At 49.0% G+C, this 17,830-nt stretch overlaps 1 protein-coding gene across 3 annotated transcripts in view; it reads right to left on the reverse strand.

Annotated features, from left to right (window-relative positions):
• The window catches only part of ADCYAP1R1 (adenylate cyclase activating polypeptide 1 (pituitary) receptor type I), a 49,756-nt gene that overhangs the window by 14,411 nt on the left and 17,515 nt on the right, over positions 1 to 17,830 (reverse strand). For all 3 annotated transcript variants that reach the window (XM_010829139.1, XM_010829131.1, XM_010829125.1), the window contains exons 3-12: positions 16,686 to 16,793; positions 14,626 to 14,646; positions 13,346 to 13,387; positions 10,804 to 10,913; positions 10,072 to 10,169; positions 9,476 to 9,608; positions 8,430 to 8,583; positions 7,939 to 7,999; positions 7,324 to 7,393; positions 3,054 to 3,145 (exon numbers count right to left, since the gene is read on the reverse strand). In XM_010829139.1, coding sequence (XP_010827441.1) covers positions 3,054 to 3,145; positions 7,324 to 7,393; positions 7,939 to 7,999; positions 8,430 to 8,583; positions 9,476 to 9,608; positions 10,072 to 10,169; positions 10,804 to 10,913; positions 13,346 to 13,387; positions 14,626 to 14,646; positions 16,686 to 16,793 — 889 coding nt within the window. The remainder of the gene's footprint in view (positions 1 to 3,053; positions 3,146 to 7,323; positions 7,394 to 7,938; positions 8,000 to 8,429; positions 8,584 to 9,475; positions 9,609 to 10,071; positions 10,170 to 10,803; positions 10,914 to 13,345; positions 13,388 to 14,625; positions 14,647 to 16,685; positions 16,794 to 17,830) is intronic.

Consider the following 17,830-nt stretch of genomic DNA (forward strand, 5'->3'; position numbering starts at 1 on the left):
ATCATCTTGCCTGTAAATTCCTTGAGGGGAGGAATAATGGTGCAAGCAAGCTCGGAGTCAAGGGCCTGCCTGCCTGCACTGTAGCTACGGCTTCATTCTTTCCCACTGGATTCATCCCACTTCATTGATAACTAGTTCCCTCAGCTGTAAAATGGGGATTATATTTAATCCAGATTTGTTGGGTGTCTGTGGGCATTAAATGAGTGGCAAGTGTTTTTAAATGCTTGGCAGCATGGCTGCTTTGATTACCCCTTACATTCACCAATAGAGTCTCCTTGACCCTGGCAACACTCAAACATGTAGCTGCACTTAAAACCGATCCCCGTTGTCCTGCGTCAGGCCTTCCACCTGGCTTACAGACCACATCCTCCTGAGGTTTAATCTGGGGCTTGAGATGAGCTCAAGCTTAGATGTCTCTAAAAAAATTTTAAAGAATTTGCTGAGATTTCAAGGGGATTTTTAACACAATAAGAGCAAACCGACTATAGGCATACCCCTGAGATACTGCGGGTTCAGTTCAGACCACCACAATAAAGCAAATATTGCAATAAACTCACATCAATTTTGTGGCTTCCGAGTGCATATAAAGGTTATGTTTACATTATCCTACAGCCTGTTAAGTGTACAATAGCAAAATGTCTAAGAAAATGTACATCCCTTAATTTAAAAACACCTTATTGCTAAAAAACACTAATGATCTGAACCTCCGGTGAATCACAGCAGTAACAAAGATCACTGATCACCACAACAAATATAATTTTTTTAAAAGCTTGAAATACTGCGAGCATTACCGAAATATAACAGAGACACCAAGTAAGAAAATGCTATTGGAAAGATGGGGCCGACAGACTTGTTCAACACAGACCCAGGTTGCCACAGGCCTTTAATCTGTAATAAAGGCAGTATCTGTGAAGCACAGTAAAGTGAGGCACAATAAAATGAGGTATGCTTGCAGCTGGTTCTTTAAGCATTTTTACTTAAATGTATAAGCCCTGTGTTAATTACAGACAGTTCTGATCTATGCATTCGGAAGGTCTTATAGGACTCCACGGCTCCTAGTCTACAATACACCTTCAAAACCCTGGCCCTACACTTCCCTCCCTCTGCACTCTGGGTTTCTTGCTGCCTGGGGCAAGATGTCCAAGCTGGTAAAGAATGTTCTGGGGTCAGCAGAGTGTCCTTACTCAGGCTGCGGCTGAGTCCCTGTGTGTCCCTGCACAGACAGAGAGGAAGCTAGGGGAGCCCCAGGAGAACAAGTCCCAGGGACCTCAGAAGAAGAAATAGATCCGGTGGGATGCCTGCATGTAGGATGCACAGAGTCGGACATGACTGAAGTGACTTAGCAGCAGCAGCAGCAGGAATCAAGGTGGCAGGGAGGTGGGGAGGGGAGCCAAGGTTGCTTACGAGAGATGATGCTCAAAGGAGAGATGACGCTGACTTAGTTAGCTACCTGCCAGCTTCAGAGGACATTTGCGACAGCTAACTGCTAATGCAGGAGCAAAACCACCCTCAAGTGGGAGAAACAAGCCAGGCACAAGGATGTGGTCTCTGACGCTGGACAAGAAGGTAGGGGGAGCAGCAGGGCCCTGTTTCGTGGCTCCAGGAGACAAAGGCAGGAATGATCTTTCCAGGTCAGTTATCTGCAGAGAGCTGGCCCCCGCAGTCCCTCAGTGCAGGGGACTTTATATGGATGAGCAATTTTATGTGCTACGTAACACGCACATATAAGCAAAGGTTGGTAAATGTTCAAAAAACATGAAAAAATAAAAGACAATAAATGGATAGCCAGAAAAAGGAGAGGAAGCAGCGGTCAGGGTAATCATCCTACATGCAGGGAAAACAAGCCTGACCGAGCCAGGCCCTGTGCTGATCCCCACTCCGGAGGAAGGGCTGCCACGGAAGAGGTACCAGACTGACCGCAGGGACCAAGGACAAGCTCCACAAACCCAGGGAAGTCTCAAGGAGGCTGAGAGAAGGATCCGGGGCTGGTTCCCAAGCATTCCTGCCTCTCCTTCTCTCCAGGAGAATGGCTGGGTGGGGGGACCCTCTGCTAGAGTCTCTCTGCTGTCCCACTTGCCCTCTGGGCAGCCATCAAGGTTCTGAACCCCAGGTTAGGGTCTCTGACAAAGTTCCTTCTCGCCTGTTCTCTTCTCAAACTGAGGAAGCAACACAGAGGCTTCCACCTCACAGACTGTTCTCAGTCTGTCCCTCTCTGGCCCCTCCAGCCAACCACAGGGGATCAAACTGCCTCCCACAGCCCATACACCAAGCTGGTCATGATGACAAGGCAAGAAGGCTGAGATGGAAGATGCTTGGTCTGATTCAGCATAGGTGGAGGGCTGGGAGAGGGGTGGGACAGAGCTAGCAGGGATAAGCTGTGAGGGACCTGGCTGCAGAGACACTGGGAAGAAACAAACCGAATGGCCGTGGAAGTGGAGAAACCACGAGGTTTCCCCCGAACACCATCAATCCCAAACATGTTAGATGTCCCTCTGCCCAGGGAGGAGGGAGTTGCGGGAAGACGACCTGACCTAGAAGTAGAGCTGCCCCGAGAGAAGGTGCAAAGAGAATTTCTCTTCCAGTACTCAGACCAGGGAGACTGTCTGCCCGACTCACTCACTAGTGGGGACTGAGCAACTTGTACCCACTGGCCTGGGAACGGGGACTTCAGGCACTGTATCCAGCAGCAGTCATGCGCTCCCCTGAGAACCAAGACCCCCAAAAGAACTACAGTTTCTAATCCAACAAGACCCACCCTAACTACCTTAAGGAATCTGCCTTTTCCATCTTGATTTTCCTAGCAAGACACAGGATCTGTCCATCTTTTTCTCTCTCGTTTCCATGTTGTCACTATGTGGATTAGGGGCTCCTGGGTTGGCTGAAGGATAGATGGACAACTATGTTTTCAGGTCACTTTAATCCAAAAGAAGTCCTGCCAATGCCCATGTAGGGTACCCAGTTAGCAATGCCCAGGCCTTCTCCTCCTGTGTCCTGAGTGCAGGCCCCACCGAGCTGTTGGAATTTAACCATGGAATTCACCCAGTGGTACTTACAAGTAGATGCTGGACTCGTTGCCTCCCATGTCTGGAGACTGAAGTTTCTGCACAAGGATGACAATGATGCCGATGAAGAGCACAAAATTAACCTGAGAAGCAAAGAAAAAGCAGTGAAAATGGTTCTGAGCAAAGACTTTCCACATCCCTGCCACTACACTGGCTGTTATTCCCTCAACAAGGCCCTCTTGCCATCAGTCAAGATGCCATCTAGACTTCTAACGGCAGCATTATAAGCACATATAAGGTGGCAGCATGAGAACACTCCAGCCTCCTTCCATATCACTGAAACCACAGAAGAGAGGCAGAAAAAGATTCCAGGAGAATACTGAGAAATAGCAAAAACTGTCATGCGTGAGCCGGAAAAGCGAGCAGTTTCTGGAAAAGACGGAACAAACAGCGTCAGGGTGATGGAAAAACCACCATGCAAAACAGAAAAGAGGCTATTGCAGAGGTGAGAGCTGTCCTCTGGAGAAACTCCAAGTTCAGAGTCACTGAATACGGAGAACCAGAATGGAGAACAATAAGGATTATTAATTAAAGGACCGCCTTTGAATAGCAATAGCATTTACCTTCAGACAAAGGTCAGGGACAAAAGCTCTCTGAACAAACTAGGAAGCTGTGAGGATGGTGAGACAGCAGGAGGGAGGGGAGTAAATAAATAGACAAGGCAGGAGGGGAGTAGTAGAGACGATGGGCTTCCCTGGTGGCTCAGATGGTAAAGAATGTGGGAGACCTGGGTTCAGTCTCTGGGTTGGGAAGATCCCCTGGAGAAAGGAATGGCAACCCACTCCAGGACTCTTGCCTGGAAAATCCCCCTGGACAGAAGAGCCTAGCCGGCTATAGTTCCAGGGATTGAGGAGGGTCGGACATGACTGAGTGACTAACATACACATAACAATGGGGACCACACAGCAACGCCTGGCTGGAGTGAAGCAGGGCTCAGGGAAACATTAACTTATTAAAAGATAAGAAATATTGAAGATAAAATAATTAAGCATTCAAATCAAAATTTAGGGAAAGAGTACCACAAATTAAATGTCTACTTCCTCTAAAGAAGGAAGTTAAAGATAAAATTTCATTAAAGAAATATGAAAAAAAAGTAGATAATAAATATAACGTTTTTGGGTTTTGTTTTGCTTTCACAGATCAAGCAGAATGATAAAGGGCCTTCCTGGAGGGCAGCTTCTGTCAGTTTTGCCTTCTCCTACATGCCCAGTGTCTAATCAGTACTTGGAATTTAGCATAGTCAATACTGTTAACTGCATAAGTTAGTCCCTCCAAAAGGAGAAAATGCAATTAAACAAATTCAAGGATGAGAAAGAGGACAAGACAACAGCTGTGTAGAGTATTTTGAATCATCACAAGGAAAAAGATCAGACAACATGGTAAAATATAAATTAATCAAGTCAAATCAAGATCTAGAAATCAGAATAGCACAGTGACCTCAGGAAAAGTTTAAAAATAATCAAAGATGCGTGTATGAAAAGGCACCAGCCCAGATCCTTTGACCAGCCAGTTTCATAAGACCTTTAAGGAAGATGGAATTTACATGCTACATCATTATTTAAAAGCAAATAAAAAGAAAACCTCCCAAATTACCTATGAGGTGAACAAAACCCTGCTACAAAACCCAGACAAGGACAGAAACCATGCTCACACATATGATCAGACACATGTCTAAAACCAGAGAACTTACAAAGAACAATGCAAAAGCTATAAACTGAATATTAACAAACAAAAAATTTAGCAGTGCATTAAAAGGACAAACAGATCAGGGCCATAGAGGCTTTATGCGAAGAGGAAAAAGAATCCAGTAACACTTGTTGCTGCTGTTTAGTCACTAAGTCGTGTCTGACTCTTTGCCATCCAACGGAGCCCGCCAGCCTCCTCTGTCCATGGATTTCCCAGACAAGAATACTGGAGTGGGTTGCCATTTCTTTCTCCAGGGGATCTTCCCAACTCAGGGACTGAACCCACATCTCCTGCACTGTCAGGCAGATTCTTTTCCACTTAGCCATCAGGGAAGCCCAATATTTGTTACATTAACAGGTTAAAACAATGAGCTATCTTTATCCCCATAAGATTGGTGAACAGTTCAGTAATCGAAACATCAATGAAAACATGAGAAATGAGCACTTTTATACTCCACATGTGGAGGGCAATTGATGTCCATGAAAATATTAAATGTATATATCCTTTGTCCCAGAAATTTTACTCCTGGTGGTACATTCTAAAGACACATTCATACATACTCAAGGGTATGCACACATATATCCACAGCAGCATTGTTCATCATGAAGATAAACTGGAACATTAACAATGTTCATCACTAAAGGAATGAGCAATTAATGTCTCCAAAACACATTTGATAAAAGTTGACATCTATTCCTTATTTTAAAAAATACACACTGAAACAAGTCAGAAATAGAAACTTTCCTAATTCAGTGAAGGGTAGCTGCCCAAAACTGTAGCAAACATCATCCTCAACAAAACCAAGGAATAAACAGTATACATATTGGAAATGAAGGAGAAAAAATATTTTCATTTACAGGTTATATAATTTTCCATGAGAACCAACTGAAAAGGCATAAGAACCAATAAAAGAGCTTCAAAGGTAACCAAGAAAGGAAAAAATACACAAAAACTAATAGGTTCCCTAAACACCAGCACAAATACACCCACTAGAAAATCCAACAAAAGAATAATTCCTACACGAGCACAAACTCAAAGACACCATAAAGGTAAACTTACCAAGACAACTTACAGAACACTATACAAAATGACTCTGTGAGAAAGACTAAATAAATAGAGGATCGTGCCATATTCTTGGAAAGGAAGACTTAGTATTTTAAGAAAACCACTTCTCCTCCAAATTTGCTTATAAATTCAGTGGCATTCCTATGAAAAAATCTCAACCGGTCTTTTTCCTTCAACTTCACAAATGTGCGAGTCCATGTGAAAAAGTAAATGTGCAAGAAAATTCTGAAGGGAAAAAATAAGGAAAGGAATATTAGCCACAGCAGATATCAAAACATGCTGCCAGAGTATAGTAACCAGCACTACGGGGTACTCGCCACAAGAACAGCTGCATAGATAGTAACATGGAGCAGGAAGTCTGCAGCAAAACATAAGTAGAGTACATTGAGTGTTTACAATAAAGTTCCATTTCTACATAATGGAGAAAGGATGACCTATTCAATAAAAATATTTAGAGGGAAAAAAAAATATTTAGAGGGTGGGATGTCTATCCATTGGGAAAAAAAAACTTGATAAGATTAGGTATCATTTCAGATCACAGAAATAAAATTTCAGATGGATTAAAGACATACATGTAATGGAAGTGGAAGTGTCAGTGACTCAGTTGTGTCCGACTCTTTGTGACCTCATGGACTGTAGCCCGCCAGGCTCCTCTGTCCATGGGTTTCTCCAGGCAAGAATACTGGAGTGGGTTGCTGTGCCCTCCTCCAGGGGATCTTGCCAACCTAGGAATCGAACCCAGGTCTCCAGCATTGGCAGGCAGATTCTTTACCATCTGAGCCACCAGGGAAGCCCATCATATGTGTAATAATCCAATTTATAAAATCGTTATAAAACAATTAAGATTACTTTTATATTCTCAGGTTGGGAAAGCCTTCCAGAAATAGGAAATAAGCCTCAGAATTCATGATGAAAAGGCCTGGTGGTCTGACTGTATAAAACCATGCAATGTTGGAATTATATTTATAATATATGTAACAAATGAAGCATTACTATCTATCAAACAGTAAGAAAGATAACTGGGCTAGAAAAAATAAGCAAAGACATAAACAGATAGTAACCAGAAAAAAAGTAAACTGCCAATAAATGTGTTAAAAAATTGTTGCACAAGCAATGTGGAGAAATTAAAACAATGAGCTACATTATTTCCCACAAAGCTGTGCAAAAATTTAAATGATTTAAATTACAAGTGCAGACAATGATATGGGATACCCTTTTTGACCTGGCAATTCTACTTCTAGGGATTAATTCTAAAGAAATATTCACACATTCTCAAAACTATGCACAGAACTCTTCATAGCAGCATCTTCCATAATGAGGTAAAAGGGAATAAAGGCAAATGTTCAACACTCCTGAAATAGCTAAATAACTTGGACATCCATGTTGCAGAACATAACACAGCAGTGAAAAAGGAGGTTGGTTTGTGTGGTGACCACTTTATTTCTCCTCTCCCGGACCTTTCAGCCCAGACCTCTCTCTCTCTCCTGCTTCTCGTCCAAAGCACACTCACCATTATGGAGCCAACTACAGGGCCTTTGATCACCCACCACAGAGCCGTGTTGTCATTCATATCCCAGCAGCTGTAAGACAGAAAAAAGAGAGATGATGCTTGGGAGCCGGGAGCCCTGCAAGACAACGGGGTGCCACTTCTTCCCCTGTGGCTCTGAAGAAGGGCTGGCTGAAAGGAGAGCTGACGGACTGTACCCCCAAGCCCAATCCTGGTCCCAGTGCTTTGGGCCTCTCTTCTGCTCCACTGTCGAGGCAGCGACTGGAGCCCAGGAGTCAGGGCACTGCTGGGCTCCTGGGCAAGGCCACTTTCCCCCTTGAGAACTCAGGTTCTTGGGGATGCTGTCTCAGCCTCATTGTTCCTCCCCTCCTTCCTGAAAGGAGAGCAGTCACTCAGAGCTGAGCCCAGAGGCAGTGTGCACTCCCTCACTGGGTCCCAGTTGAGACCTGGCAGGGTGGGTCCACCCACAGTGGGTTCAGGGCATAGGCAGTGCCCAGGGCTGGTGGTGTAGCCAGGCCCGGCATCGGATGGTTTATCTGAGACAGTCAACATGAAGTTCAGGACGTTAACTGACAGCCTACCTGGGGCTTGGGCCCTGGCTCTCGAGCATGTACTCACCCTGTGTCATCGAAGTAGAGCCTCAGCATAGCCCACACAGACACACACACAGTTGGTGTCCCTGGATACAAAGAAAAGGAGCCCCATGATAATAGGAAGACTAATAGGCCCAGTATCCCCCTCAGACCTGGGGCTTCTGGGGGTCAATGGACCCCTCAGACATGGGGTCTGATCCATGGGGCATATGTCCCTCTCAGACCTGGTGTCCTGGGGACCCTAACTGTGCCTCATACCCAGGCCTTCTAAGGGTCCATGTCTCCCTCAGACCCTGGGCTACCTTGCCTCCCTGCACATATCCCCTCCCTCAGCCAGTAGGCTTTCTACAAGGAGAAGAGCAAGACAGTATCCAAGATCCAGCAGTATGCCATAGCTGTGAGGCAGGGCAGCACCTCCCTCTGCCTCCCTCCTCTGACTAATACTCCCGGATGGCGGGATGAAGGACATCCTGCTCATGGGGCCTGAACCTGTCCAGGCTACAATCAGAGACCTACCCCAGCCAATGATGATGTACCAGTAGAAATATCTCCTCTCGGGGAAGAAGGTCTCCACCAGCAGGGTGAAGAGATACAGGCCCTCGATGAACAGCCAGAAGTAGTTGGATACAACACAGTAGTGGAAGAAAACCATCACAGCCTTGCATTCCACCTGCAGGGTGAGTGGGGAAGAGGAGGGAGGTGCAAGCCCCCAACAATGAAAGTCCAGCCCAACAGGACCAGGGGGAATCCTGAGGGCCCTTAGCTTAGGCATGTCCGGCTTAAACACCCCTTGGGTCTGAAAGACTCCACATTCCTGGATTCAGAGTCTAAAACTGCAGCATCCTATGAGTCTGAATCAAAGTTGCCCATGGAGGCAGCTCTGCGTGTGTAAGAAAAGGATGGGGATGGGTAGGGTCAGGGGGTGCACACAGAACCCTCTCTTCTCCCAAGGCTAACTCTCCCCCACTCTCTGCCCCTTCCCCAACACCCATAGAAGAGGAAAACAAAGAGGAGAATAAAGAGAATAAAGAGGAAGGAGCCTCCTTGGTACAATAAAGGGTTCAGATATCACACAGATAAATAGGATACCCTTGGTCCCCCCAGAAGTCTCATAGACACCACCTCCAAGTGTGCCCTCTCAGGTCAAGGCATTGTGCTCTGGGCTGTTCTCTCATCCTGCCCCCATCAAAGCCTGTCTTTTCTGCTTACTTCCAAAGCTATCAGAACTGGGTAGGTGGTATGGAGGGAACCCCAGTCAGTCAGCCCCTTGGCTCCATCTTGGGCTAAAGCACCAATGACCAGGCCAGTCCTCTCTCTGAGCCAAGTTCCCTCCTTGGACTTGACATCTCCACCTGACCTGCCTCAACTGCTCTGCCAAGTATACCCACAGGCCAAGGAACAGGAAGTGACGTCAAGCCGGGGGTCTCACCGGCTGCTAGTAACCTCATGGTCATCCCTGGGTTTCTGTGCTCACTGGGGCCAACATCTCAACCTGCAGGAAAACACCTGGACAGCGGGGCGTGGCAGGGAGGACCAATTGTGGCGGGGCTCAGCGCACTCACAGTGGAGACAAAGCAGTGATTGCTGTCCTGCTCAGCATAGAGGATCCAGTCTTTGATGAAGACGGAGATGGCCCTCAGCATAAACGACACGAAGAGGTTCATGTGGATGAAGTTGCGGGTACAGTGCAGCTTCCTACACCCACGGCAGGGGAAGACAGATGCCTTGAAGTAAGGAGCCCCACAGCCTTCCACCCTCCACCCTGGGGTCCGCTTTGGGCTGACTCCACAGCTTTGTCTCAAGGGGGTCGTCCACCTAGACCATCCCTTCTTCCCAGCTCTCTAAACCCTCACTCAGTCCCAGGCTCCCACCACCTGGCCCCACTACTGGGGACCATACTGCTCCCTGCTGTGACCTCTCTCCAACTAGACCAGGAAGATAATGCGAGGGGTGTAGGTCTACTGCCCGTGGTCTGCCTTGGTGTGTGTGGCCCTGGACAAGTTAGCTGTGCTCTCTGGGGTCCTATCTCTTACTGTAGGTCTCTTTCAAGAGACCTCCAGGGCTGACATCCAGGGCAGGAGTCGGGGGTGGGAGGCACAGAGCCAGGGCTCTGTACGGCGGTGGGCTGCAATCACTCGAAGGCTGTCAGGAATCTCACCGGAAACGACACAGGATGACCATGGCAGTGGTGAGGGTGACGAGGGACGTGCTGTAGCCAACTGTGTACAGGGCCTTCACTGACAGGTAGTAGTAATCCTGGAGCAGAGCACAGGACATGCAGGGCTCAGTGTGGGGCCTGCCTCCGGCCCCCTTGGGATGGCACCAAGTCTCCCAGGCCAGGCCTGCCCACCTCTGGGCGTGCTACCCAGCTCCTCCTTCCCCTCTTTTCTAGTTGATCACATTTCCTCCCCTCCCCCATCAGTTCCTCCACCACCCCAAGCTCCCCAAGCCCATTCCCACTGAGCCACCTCCTCCTGCCCATCTGCATTGCCAGAAGCTAAATGCTGGTAGAGTGCAGGAGCACTGACCAGCCAGAAGAGAGCCAGCCTTTAGCCTGGAGAAGGATCCAGGGGGCCCCCTGCTGGGCCTGCATTAACCCTACAATGGCCGGACCACAGAAAGGCAGGTGTCCTGGAAAAGCCACCAGGGAGGTGGTGGACATGTGCTGGGGGCTGGAGGAGCTCAGGCAGCAAGACAGTTGTTTCTCAGCCTAGAATGAGTGCGCGAAAGTCCTGCCCTGCGTGCATCTGGCTACACAGCAGGCACTCAGAATGCTGCCGGGGACTCGAATTTCTGCAGTTCATCAGGAGTCAGGGCCCCTGGGGGACACGTGCTTCCACAGGCCTCCTCGGCCCCTCCCTCCACCTTCAGGAGGGCAGCAGATACTCACCTGGTCCCCAGTCTCAGATTCGTACTCCTCAAACCCACAGGCATCGAAATAATGAGGGAATGGCTCCGACCATCCATCCTCCGTGCAATTCCGGCTCACCACCCTCATGTCTGCAGCAGAACAAAAACGCGGTGAGGCACAGAAGTGATGTAAGAGGGGTCTAAAATTCTTAATGGCCAATTACTCCTTAAGTAGAAATTCCTGGAAATCCACATGTCCATCTGAGAAGCATGGCAGTGTCCAAGTGAAAATAATAATTGTTTAGTCTGTATACTAAGAACGTGGGGTGCAGGGGGGATCAATGAAAGCTGACTTCTAAACAAGGAGTGAGAGGACTGAGCCAGGAAGAATCCAGCCTCCTTCCCTCTAGGAAAAGGCCTGAGCCCCTCCTGAAGGCCCTGGAACACAGCAAGAATGATCTGGGATCACAAATGCAGATTCCAGGCCCAGAGCTCCTGGCCCAGGAATCATCTTGGGCAGTGGCGTGGCAGGAGCTCTGGTCATATCTGGAGAAGCTCCAGGTGAGGCTTTCACTGGGAGTTCTGGGCCTTCCAGCAACTTCCATGGTGTCCAGGGGGCACGAGGCTTGCTTAATTAACAAGGACCAGACCTCCATTAACCTAGCATCAGATCTTATTAAGATACATATTCAGGTTAAAAAAAAGACTTCTGCCCTTTCAAGTTTAGAAGTCTGTTTCCTATCACTAATGTACTTTAATTTTCTTTAGCTTGACTTTAAAGGCCATTTTGTAGGACACCAGAGGAGGCAGGAGTCATTTGTTGTCTGCAGAGTGGAGTCCAGTCTGGTTTTCACCCCGCCTGGGGCCTTTTAGCCTTTAACGATTGTTCATTTTATCCTTTCTGCTCCTGACTGTCTAACGGTGAACCACGATGTCTAGGGGAGGGGAAAAGGCAGCAGCCCCCTCTGCCTCCAGCCCAGCCCCTAAGTGTGGCCCTAGGCTGACCCCCCTTCCCCGACTGGCTTCCTGGGAGTTTACCTGGTGTATTAGAACACCTGGGGGGGCTCTTCCTTTCACAGGATTCAGGGGCCAGGAAATCATAAACAAAAGACATCTGCATAAAAGGGGCCCCAGCGTCCATGCTGCTGGAAGAAGCCCTGCTCAGAAGGCCATCTCTGGGGCGCTCGGACAGGGACAAGGGCAGCAGCCAACACAGGAGACGCCAACACTTTTCCAACCTCGTGTCCTGCTGATTGAGTTGGAAGATCCAAGGCCAGTTCTTTTCAACCAAGAGTCAGAAATGCACTTCCTGGGGCTTTGGGGAGCAGCAGAGGGTGGGTGATCCTGCCATAAAGAGACCTCTGCCCAGAGCAGGGAGACTGGTCTCTTATTGCAGCTCAGATTCTGAGTTGTATGTGACCCAGGACAAGGAGGACGTCTGGCAGGCCCAGGAGAGACGAGGTCACTTCTGTCCCACAGTTTGATGCCAAATGGTTTTTTCTTCCAGCAAATCTGTTTCAGGCTGCTATTGGCACCCTCCTTCCAAGTCCCTCTGAACATTTCTTTCAGAAAGTCTGCACGTCCTAGGGGACCATGGCAGTGGCCAAGCCCTTCCCTTCCCTGGGTCTCCTCTCTGCTCTGCCCACATCAGGGTGGTGGGAAGAGGAAAGGGAAGCTGCACTGAAAAACATTTTTTTTTTAAAAAGTATCCTGGAGATACAAGCCATTTCCTTTCTTTTATTTTCCTTCTTACCCTTTTCAAAACATAGTGTGGGCTCAGAAAAGTATAAACCTTTTTGTTTAGAACTATTCCATGAATCTGCTGGTCTATTGTTCTGATAGAAATCTCCGGAAGATGGAGTACTCTCCAGACTGCCCACACCCTGCAGTGCCTGCGCCTACTTCACTAGGCTGTTTTGCTCCAGCAACTTCATAGAAGCACAGAATCGTAGGCCAGAGGTTCTCGAAGTGGGTGCCCTCCCTAGACGGGCCCATTAGCATCACCAGAGAGACTGGCCAAAATGCACACTCTCAGGCCCCACCCAGACTGCTCTATCAGAGACTCTTGGGGTGAGGTTCAGGAATCTGTTTTAACAAGCCCACTAGGTGACTGTGCTGGAGAAGGGAATGGCAACCCACTCCAATATTTCTGCCTGGAGAATCCCATGGACTTCTGTGAGCCTGGTGGGCTATAGTCCACGGGGTCACAAAGAGTCAGACACAATTGAAGTGACTTAGCACGCCCGTGACTGTGATCACAAAGTATGAGAACCACTGTTCTACTTGTGGGAGCTCCAAGCTATCACAGGCCATTTAATCCAGGAGTTCTTTTACTGAGATCTGTCCTTTCCTGAAATTATATGCACAGTGTTCTGTCTGAGCACTTGCATGAAAATTTCCATGGAGAAAACCCACAACTTAATCAGAGAAGGAAAGTGAGCTACCAAAGATCACAGAGCCACAGAGGGGCATAGCCCAGCCTGGAAGGAGGTTCCCAAGCTCACAGGTTAGCTCCCTGTGACCTCATACGTTAGATGTTCTCCCTCTAGCCCGCCCATGGTCAATTTTAGCTCATCCCTTACCTGAGAGATCCAAGGATTTACTGTCTGCAAAACCGAACTCTCCTGCAAAACAGACGTGGACGTGAGTCAGGACACCTGACCATCAGCTTGCCAGGGCTATCCACTGCTTACTCTGCTCCCTGGAAGGCCAAGGCTGCCCCTGGTCTAGAGAAGGGGAGCTGGGAGGAGGTGGGGTCTCAGCCAAGAGGCAGCATCGCACACAGCAGCCACATACACACTGCACCTTCCAGGGCCATCCCATTTGCTTTGTATTTCTGTGATGCTAATGGTGGCTCAGTTCTCCCCACTGGACAACAGGGTATGGAAATGAGACATTGTCAGGAGAAGGGGAAGGCCTCTGAAGTGAGAGAGGACTGGAAGAGGGTGGCTGGCCTTTTCTCTTTTTCGTCTTTCCTTGTTGTTTGTCTAACTTGTATAAAATAGTGCGTATATGCTCGTGGAAAACTCCTAATTTGCCTCTACCTCCACTTCTGCTATCCTCTTTGACAATCTTAAGTTTGTTTTCTATCTCTGAGTCTATTTCTGTTTTGTAAACAAGCTCATTAACCGGCTCTTTTCAGGAAAAAGGACACAGAATAGCAATATGGGTCCTGCTCTTGGGTTTTCTGTTTGGTGTTCAACCCTCCATCTCAGCCCACAAACTGCTCCCACCAAAGGACCCCCAGAACTCCAAAGATTTCCTCCTCAGACGTATTTTTCTCTTTCTCTCCCAATTATTTATTTCCACCTCCACCTTTTTTTAGGCTGAATCCTCTGCTAGCAATGAACCCCCATTTCCCTCTACTTTTCAAAATTGTGTTTTCAAGGTCCAACTGACATGTCACCTCCTCCAGGAAGCCTTCCCTGACAGCATCATTAGTTTGCCTGCACGTCACCTTGGTAGGTCTCTTCTGCTCCAGAGCCTGCCATACATTCCAACTCCATGGCCCTGGGGATGTCAGTATCGGCATGGGCTCACACACACAGTCAGGCCTGTGTGTACAGAAGCTCATGCCAAAGCACACAGGTGTCCTTGCTTGCTGCCCCTCTATAGGCAAGTCCCATCTTCCCAAACAAGCCCGTGACCACCCTGAGACCAAGGGCTGCAATTTTTCATCTCCCTGTGTCTCCCCAGTCTCCAGATGGCCAAGGGTGGAGGGAAGGGAAAGCAAGGATGAGCCCAGCCCCTGATGAACCTCTCATTCCATCCCCACCCACTCCTAACAGTCAGAGCTGGGCTCCTGCTGGATGGACAGATGGACAGATGATCAGCAGTCTGTCCTCTCCAAGGTTCCTCTTACCGATGGTTTCCGTCTCCCAGACTGAAACAGAGCAAGAGAGAAAACACAGAGGTGAGCGAGGCTGGCTAAAGTCAATCTGCTCTCTGAGCCCTGCTGATGGTGCCCTCCTCCTTCCCACTCCCAGACTCTGAAGAGAGGTTGTGCTGGGGCTCCAGAGGCCTGAGAACTACAAGCTGGGATTCTACTGTTCAACTAGAGACTTCTACCTTTCCTGCAAGAACAGGGCACAATTACTGAGAAAGTGAGGCATTCCAAAGGAGGAGCGAGATCGCGTTCCTGCATCTCCAACAGCTGCAAAGCAGCAACTATTACTATGAGCATGAGATTTGGCCCTGGGAACCAGGAAATAAAAGGAAAACTGCGGTTCTCAGCTTTCTAAGTATTTAAGTCAAGTCTAATTTTGTGAATGGAGATGCTAAAAGGCCCTGCCTTAATGAACCATTAAGAGGCAGGTGTAAATAACACATTCATTGTGCAATTGCCAGAGGGAGGCATAGAATCTGAAAGAAAGCATATCTTAAGAAAATTTTATTTAACGGCTGATTCATTTTACCTTTTCTGTGCGTGGTGGAAAAGTAGTCCTGCCACGGTACCTGACCCAGAGTAGATGTTCTGTCAACTTTAAATAAATGACTGAATGAAAGGCGTACGTGAATGGAGGAAGTGATTAATTGGTTTCTATAGGAATGAATTAGAAATTGGAGCTGAATCACTGGGCTGTCACCCCGCTTGATGAACCACCATTCACACTGTGCCTCTCCTTTCAGCACTTCCCGTTCTGCTCTGGGTTGGATCCAGTCCTCATGCCACTATCAGGATGGGAGAGTTTAACTGCTGGACTGGCCTGGACTGATATTCTGGAGGTGGGAGGTATGGCTAACGGGCCCAAACGGAAAGTCGGGGAGGCGAGATGGGGGCAGCCCAGCGAGACCCTGCCTTCTCTAGTCCAGGGCGGGGAGCCAGGGACGGGGCCGGGCATCCCCAGGACACTGCCTCTATCCCCGTACCACCTCCTCCAAGCAGACTCCCCTGCAGGCAGAAACAAGGTTGCTGGACTTTCAGGTGTGAAAAAAATTTGCCCCTGCCTCTGACGTGGACTAGAGGACAGTGGAGTGAAGCACAGCCTGGAGACTCTCTACTTCTAGAGGGACACTGGCCGAGGCCTTAGGCACGTGAGGGAGGAAGCTGAGGACCAGGTCTCAAGGGACTCATGCAGGGCTACACAAGTGTCTCAGAGCCTCTAGTCCCTGTAGAAGTCCCTACCCTCCTTCCTCAAACCAAGGCCCCAACCCAGGACTAGGTGGTCCATGCATGGTTCTCAGTACATCACCTGCTGGAGCCCAGTCCCTCCATCTCCCTCTACCCAGCCTAACTCTGGGACACCCACAGAGTTGGGGCAGAGGGCCAGTCTGGCTCCAGGCCCCTCCCAGTGTCAATGTGCACTAAAAGCAGACACCAACCTTCTTTTGGGGTTCATGAGTCTCTGCCAAGGCAGAAATAGGCCTGGAGAGCCCCCCAGACTCTCATCCAAAGGAGAGATCCCTCGGAACCCTTTCCCCTCAGGCCCCTCCCCATGGAGAACAGTCATCTGGGCCTCCCTGTATGAGTGATGGTGGTCATAACATCAGCTCACACTTACGGCTGACCATCAAGCTGCACCCAGTCCTGCTAAGGGACTTCCACCAGCATCTTCCACTTAAATTCTCCCAGTCGCCATTCCACATTCCCATCTGATAGACTAGGAAATGGGGGGACAGAGGGGTGACTGCCCTGCTCAAGGTCCCCAGCTGGGTTACGCAATGGAGCCCACATCCGAGAGCCTAGCCTTGCCCCTCTGACGTACCTCTACGGGGCCTTGCCATGTGTGAGGGGTGCTTCTGTGTCCCTCTGTGCACAGGGGTCCCTGATTTCATCTCACCAGCACAGAGCTCTGAAATGGGAACCACCTCCCTGCAGGTTACCCCGGTCTTTGGTGCTTGTCTCCCAGGAATGCCTGGGGTCCGACTTGGGGGAACAGGCTGGACCGAGTGTAGCCTAAAGAGGCCCTGGGGGAAACCCACCTTGGTCTGGGTTGAAGATTCGGAAGAGTTCAGGGCAACTGACCAGGACCATCTCACCCACGTGGGCGGGCTTCCAACACGTGATGTTGTCCCACATCCCAGGGCACCCTGTGGGGATGAAAACCATGGTGTCCAGCAGTCCAGCAGTCCCTCCCCACACACACACACAGAGCACACACACTCACAGAGCACACACACTGACAGAGCACACACACAGAGCACACACAGCACACACACACGGTGCATACACACAACACAAACACACAGAGCACATGCAGCACACACAGAGCACGCACACAGAGTGCATACACACAGCACACACACACACACAACACACACACAGAGCACACAGAGCACACACAGAGCATACACACAGAGTGCATACACACACACAACACACACACACAGAGCACACACACAACACATACACAGAGCACACACACACAGAGCACACTCACAGAGCACACACACAGAGCATACACACAGTGCGTACACACACAGCACACACACACACAGAGCACACACACACAACACACAGAGCACACACACTCACAGAGCACACACACACACAGAGCACACACAGCACACACAGAGTGCATACACACAACACACACACAGAGCACACACACCACACACACACAGCACACACACACAACACACACAGAGCACACACACAGAGCACACACACTCACAGAGCACACACACACAGAGCACGCACACACAGCACACACCCACAGAGCACACACACAGAGTGCGTACACACAGAGTGCATACACACACAGAGCACACACACTCACAGAGCACACACACACAGAGCACGCACACACAGCACACACCCACAGAGCACACACACAGAGTGCGTACACACAGAGCACACACACACACAGAGCACACACACACAGAGCACATACACACAGCACACACACACACAGAGCACACACAGAACACACACACAGAGCATACACACATAGAGCGTGTACACACACAGCACACACAGAGCACACAGAGCACACATAGAGCATACATACACAGAGTGCGTACATACACACACACACACAGAGCACATACAGAGCACACATACAGCACACATACATAGAGCACAGACACATACACAGCACACACACAGCATACAAACACAGACACAC

This window comes from Bison bison, unplaced genomic scaffold (assembly GCF_000754665.1).
Source record: "Bison bison bison isolate TAMUID 2011002044 unplaced genomic scaffold, Bison_UMD1.0 scf7180017858770, whole genome shotgun sequence".
Lineage (NCBI taxonomy): Eukaryota > Metazoa > Chordata > Mammalia > Artiodactyla > Bovidae > Bison > Bison bison.